This window comes from Pocillopora verrucosa, chromosome 5, assembly GCF_036669915.1.
Source record: "Pocillopora verrucosa isolate sample1 chromosome 5, ASM3666991v2, whole genome shotgun sequence".
Taxonomy (NCBI): domain Eukaryota; kingdom Metazoa; phylum Cnidaria; class Anthozoa; order Scleractinia; family Pocilloporidae; genus Pocillopora; species Pocillopora verrucosa.
Genome location: NC_089316.1, coordinates 19,718,354 through 19,724,302, shown reverse-complemented (window position 1 = coordinate 19,724,302; position 5,949 = coordinate 19,718,354). Strand labels below are relative to the sequence as shown.

Sequence of the window (5,949 nt, the reverse complement as noted above, 5' to 3'; positions counted from 1 at the left end):
ATACTTAGCTGTGGAACTGGGGTATTTATATCGTTGTTATGATCATGCAGAGTCTCTCAGAACTAAATCCCAGGCCGTAAAATTTTCTGAGTTCTTTAACATAATCTGAAGCCCCAAATAACCGTTACTGTAACTCTTACCGAATAAAATTCTCGTAAACGAGTCAAAGCGTTTTATGAAATTAACTATTTAGATCATCAGGATATTATTAAATATTAACGATGTGAGAAGTTAAACGGTAAATGCTTTGTTTTCTTTTAGATTAAACAACTTAGAAATGAGCTATTAATCGCTAGAACATGCAATCTTGAAATATGCTAAAAGAAAAACTCTAACAAGTAGTTAAACTTGTCAAAGTCAACACACACACACAAAAATTAAATAAAATAAACAAACAAAAAATAAACAAACAAAAAATAAACAAACAAAAAATAAACATTAAAAAGAAAACAGACAAGATCAAACGGAAATGAAGACAGAACTGCCACTACACGCCCATTCAGAAGTAGCACCCAATATGTTCTATAGCATGTTATGCAATCTATAGTTCAGCTAACTAACTTCTGTTATTATTTTATCGAAGGGAAAATAAACAAAAAGGATTGTTTTGACTAAGATACTTCCACAGACACTACATAATGATTACTAGAATTCCATTTCTTCTTGAATTCTTGAATTCTCTTCTTCAGTCCTTACGGGCTCTTTAGTAATGGTAGGAGTAAAAGCACATTGATTTATTTATTGCAAAACGTGGTTATTAATAAATTGTTTGCTTGATTAACCAACTTTCAGTCGGTCAACTGGTTCAGGCTTCTGACTCAGCAGGCAGCAAGAAAATGAATCAGTTCATTGCCATGCCCACAGCAAGGGAAACAGTCAGGCAGACAGTCAGGCAGAAAGTCAAGCAGATAGTTATACCATCTGTCTGTCAGCTTAATCAGTTAATGTAATCTGACGGCGTAGTGGCCAGCTCACCAGTTGGTCCGTTGACCAGACAGTATTATTCAGATTATGAAAAGGTTCTAGAGACTGAAGGTTCAAGAAATCAGGAGTCAACAGCCCATGCATGTACACGGAAATGCATCAGAGCAAAAGTACGAAAATTTCACCCTTCATCTCAAGTCTGAAACTAGTTTCATAAGTTTGATAAGATATCAAAAAGTGCACAAGGTTTTCCGCACCCTTCAGTCAGTGGTACTCACTATTGAAGAAGACACAACAAACATTTACCTTGGTTCGAAAAGCAAGAACTAAAGTCTGGTATCAAAAACCTCTTCTTCCCCTGCTTGGAATGCGAAAAGAGAAAAATGTATATATTAAGCCACTTAATCAGAATTTATTATTGCTAACACAATTCTAACTTGTCTGTGTTAAAGAGTTTTAAAAGTTGAGGTTCACGACGTCATAAGCCTCGCTTCTAATTAATTAGCTTTACCACGTGGCAGCTATGTTTCCTCCATCTAAGCAAACATCTTTATAGCTGAGAAATGTTACAAAAAGTGAGAGAGCTCTGGAAGATTCAAAGGTGCCATATTTAGTGTCAGTATTGCAAGTCAGGTCTTGGCCGTTCACTGTGACAAAGTACAATAGTACTCAAGTATTCCTCTTTTCTCTTAATTCAATCACTTCTGATGTGGACCGCCGTGTTTCAACTTTCCTCAGACAATAACGTGGACAGATTATGTGTTAATTCATGACCACTTTGAGTCTATGTTGGCTGATTTATAAAGAATTCTACCTTTCTCTGTGTCCTCCATGTCAGGCTCAAGCCGCTTCTTTTCTTCTTCTTCTTCTTCTTCTTCTTCTTCTTCTTCTTCTGCCTTTTGAGCTTTTATAAAAGATGATAAATTGACCAAAAAGTAAATTAGAACTCAGTCTTTCAATTTATTTCTTTTTCCTTTACTTCAGGATGGTTACGAATCATTCATTTTTCATTGGCTACCAAGATGAAAGATGTTCCTCAATAACTAATCTGGTGCCTTAACCTCTTGGGTGAGAAATTAAAAACCCTCCCTCTCCTTTACCTTCATCACTAGGTATTGGAATTTCTTCACCCTCCACTTTCTCCTCAGATTTGCCAGCTGTGTGATAACAAAGTTATTTATTCGAATGAGGTAAAGTACATAAATATATAAAGTTGTCTAGATGGTAAACTCGACCCATGGCCCTTCTATTGCTTAGGGCAATAATCAGTAAATTGGCCCAGTTAGCTTTTAATTTATAAAAAATACATAAATGATAATAATTATGATAATAATTATAAAGCTTGCATAGTATGCAAAAATAACTAGATGAAATTTATGGTAAATAATGTATAGTTCTTAAAAAATATGAATCGTTGTATTTACCTTCCTTAGTTAGCTCTTCTGTGTCAAGCTTTTTTTCTCCTTCTGAAGAAATTGAATTAGAACATATTGTACCTATTAAATGATGTTCGTTTGAAGTATTGCAATTGACGAAGGTCAACGTTTGCCACCAATTCATCAATCTCTTTTGTCTCTGTTGCTTCAGATACTGAATAAGTGCGTATACAACGCCTACACGTAAATACCCTTGAAATTTAACTCGATGGACGCAGAGAGCCGACAATGGACGAGGCAAAGCTGGTGCCCTCTTCCGTCTTCTCCAGAAGACAATGTGTTTGATAAAAGGTGCATTAGTACTCAGCCATTCAATCTTGTTTTTACTGAAGCATTTCATAAAATATTTTTTCTGTTTCTGTTTTTCAGCGACTACTAAGGTGAAAGATATGTTTCAATAACCTGCTTAACCTCCTGAGTGACCAATTAAAGCTACCCTCTCCTTTACCTTTGTCACTTGCCCTTGGAATCTCTTCACTCTCCACCTGCTCCACAGATTTGTCAGCTGTGTAATAGCAAAGTTATTAATTAAGATGAAGTATAAGGACCTTAAGACTGACGTATATAAAGCAATAGACTTGTCCTCACTGTCACTTTGTGAGTAAGCCAGGAAATTGGCCCAGATGGCAGATAAGTTCAAGAAAAGGTGACTTCCACTATATGCGGAAATAAAGGAAACTTATGTCGCACAATGTACAGTTCAAGAAAAAAATCATTCTATTTACCTTCCTCAGCTAGCTCTTTAGTCTCAGGCTTTGTCTCTCCTCCTTGGCCTGCAGAAACTTGTACTTAGTACAAAAAATTTGTAGTCAACGAATGACATTCATTTGAATAATTGAAAATAACGAATCGAAAGTGATCGAAATTGTGGGAGGATCACCAGAGAGAGGACATAAGCGGAAAATTCGGGAGCGTTGAAATAGTCGACGGTAAAATTTTGCCACTTCTTAAAGCCTTTGTTCAATTGCCACCAATTTGCCAGATAACTGTTATTCCTGTTGCTTCAGATACTAAAAGAATGCGCACAAAAGACCTCAATGCAGATGCCCCTCAACTTAAAAATATTCCGAATTTCGACTCAGAAAGCGAAAAAAATGTTGAGACTAAGCTGGTACTCTATTTCAGTCAAACGTTTTTTTAACAACTTAAAATTGAAAATATCTTGACATTGACCAAAGTAAGGTTATGTGTCCACCGAAACCAATGAGTACGACAATTGCCATATATATTTAAATGCTTGTATCAAGAGCCACGAGTTACATCAACTGCGAGCCTCCACATATAAAAAAGGTTCCTGTAAGCACCTTAAACTTCAGTCACTTCTAGTCTCTCCTGTAGTCGGATCTTTCATAAATTCAATGTGAAATAATGGTTTCATAAAAATAGACACTTATCAACATTAGAGCCTTCCGTCAAAGAGTAGACCATCCTAGTTACAAAAGGAGTTCAACATATACCTTCTTTTTGACTTTTTCGTCGATGCTGGCGTTCACCATGATGAACAGCAACTGCAATAAAGAATATCCTTCTTTTAAATAAGTTGCAAATTGTTTGGGAGAGGGTCCAGCGTTGAAAACAAATCTTATTTGAGTCTAACTACATTCAAACATGAATAGAACTACTCCCTTCCCCCTATTCCGCCAAAGAGGATTAAAACAGTTTCAAGCAAAATGTGCGAAACTCAACTTTTTTTTACTCACACAACTACCTACTATACTTTAGCGTGGGAAATTAGAAATTCGCTTTTTGCGTTCGAATCTCCGTCCCATTTCGTTTTTTTTTCTTAGAGGTTAGCTTGCTGCTAATAATTATCTATTGATGTTATTAACCAGGTATTACGCAAGAGTCTTCCCACCAAAATATACAACGCCTCATGTTGAGTGCGTTAAAGACATAAATACTTCTAATTTTGCACAATTTCCTTTCACACCTAGTGTCCACGAGACTATCAATCCAAAGTTAAAAATCTTTTTTTTTTTTTTTGAATTTGCAATGACTCGTTACTTTCAGTAGGTAGGGAAGGCTTCTCTTATAAATTCCTTCATAGGAGAAACTTGGAGTCTTTTTTATAAACTGGTGGTAACAGCCAGCACTAATAATATAGTTTCCTACAAAAAGTTCTTTACCTTCCACAGTCTTTTTAGTGGCTGATCTGATATCAAAATCATCCTCATAATCTGTTTCAAACAACAAGTAGAGTGAAACATGTCATAACTTTTGTGGTTCGTTTATTCTTCAAATGAATTTTACAGAAAATAATATTCGTATGACGTAATTCAGATACGAAATCTTAAAAAAAAAAAACAAATAAACAAACATAAAATACTTTCGATAAAGTTTACTGTACAGCTTAGTTTCCGCATTGAATGCGCATAAACTTAACAACTTCTAGCACGATAGATTACTCAGTTGAGTTAAAACTTGGTTAAACTTGTCATACAGCTCGCATTGTTTTACATCTGCGAGTTTGTGCGCATGAGATAGTCTGTTGAAGTCATACTTTTGCAAAAGACAGTTGATTTGATCGAATACTTTCAAGTTCTTTTATTAATTCCTACTACTTTATTTCTTGCAAAGTAGTTGGCGATTTTAGGAACAGTTGTAAAAAGCGGTTGAGGTCATAGCTTCAGTACTGATATTGTGAATGAAGCGGCTGTCTACGACTTAATTTCATATTTTTTCATGAATGAAGTTTCAAGAGGAAGAACAACAACATCAACTGAAATAATGATAATAATAATAATAATAATAATAATGATGATAATAATAATAATAATTATAATAATAGGCAGGAAATTTTAATTCAAGTTAGAAGACATTATACCTGAGGAAGATGGAGTCTCATCCCCACCACAGGCTTGTTCCATTGCTGTTGATGGTTCAAATCGTTATGTTAGAGTTATTTATCAGATAATAAAAGCAAAAAGGTAAAACATTGAATGATCTTTTCAATACGTATCATTCATTTATTAGATCTGTGCCATATTGATAACGATATTACCTTGGTTGCACATGACACCTGTGCAGGTTTCTAATTTAAAGGGATGGGGATCTCAAAGGGGAAGTTCAGAAACTGGGTCGTCGAAAAAAAAAAGAATTGTTGTATGTAACTTGTGAAAAACCAAAGGATTTTTTTTGCAATTATTAACCAAAGGTGAAAAAACCAATCACATTTATGTCATATGAGGAAACATTTCCTTAATCTTTCCCTAACCAAAATTCACACGTAGAACGTATCAAAATAGAAAAGAATAGTATGTTTCATCATAGGTATTTCAATTTGAAAGAGCTCACCCACTTCAGTGGATTACTTGATTACAGTTGAAATCAGAAAGTCAATCACACATTAACATTAACATCAAAACATTATACATTTATACACATAAGTAATGAATGCGAGTTCTGAGTCGACCTATTAACCTCAAAGATTTACCGTTTGATTCCCTAGTTTTCTAATTGGCTAGTTTTGAAATGATGTTTTAAAGAAATAAGCATACATATGGAATACTGACCCGGTTGTGGAGCAGGCAATTCAGGGGCTTCCGCTTCTGGGACTTCGTTGTGTTCTATTACTTGCATTTCAATCTGT

General features: G+C 35.0%; 1 protein-coding gene across 1 annotated transcript in view; it reads right to left on the bottom strand.

Moving 5' to 3' along the window:
• Positions 1–611: 611 nt before the first annotated feature.
• Positions 612–5,949, bottom strand: part of LOC131783292 (nucleolar protein 58-like) — a 6,181-nt gene continuing 843 nt past the window's right edge. The window contains exons 2-12 of the mRNA XM_066166478.1: positions 5,873–5,945; positions 5,185–5,229; positions 4,487–4,537; positions 3,818–3,868; positions 3,086–3,148; positions 2,809–2,865; positions 2,349–2,390; positions 2,025–2,081; positions 1,739–1,828; positions 1,231–1,285; positions 612–701 (exon numbers count right to left, since the gene is read on the bottom strand). Of these exons, the coding sequence (XP_066022575.1) occupies positions 1,251–1,285; positions 1,739–1,828; positions 2,025–2,081; positions 2,349–2,390; positions 2,809–2,865; positions 3,086–3,148; positions 3,818–3,868; positions 4,487–4,537; positions 5,185–5,229; positions 5,873–5,945 (564 nt within the window). The 3' untranslated portion in view covers positions 612–701; positions 1,231–1,250. The remainder of the gene's footprint in view (positions 702–1,230; positions 1,286–1,738; positions 1,829–2,024; positions 2,082–2,348; positions 2,391–2,808; positions 2,866–3,085; positions 3,149–3,817; positions 3,869–4,486; positions 4,538–5,184; positions 5,230–5,872; positions 5,946–5,949) is intronic.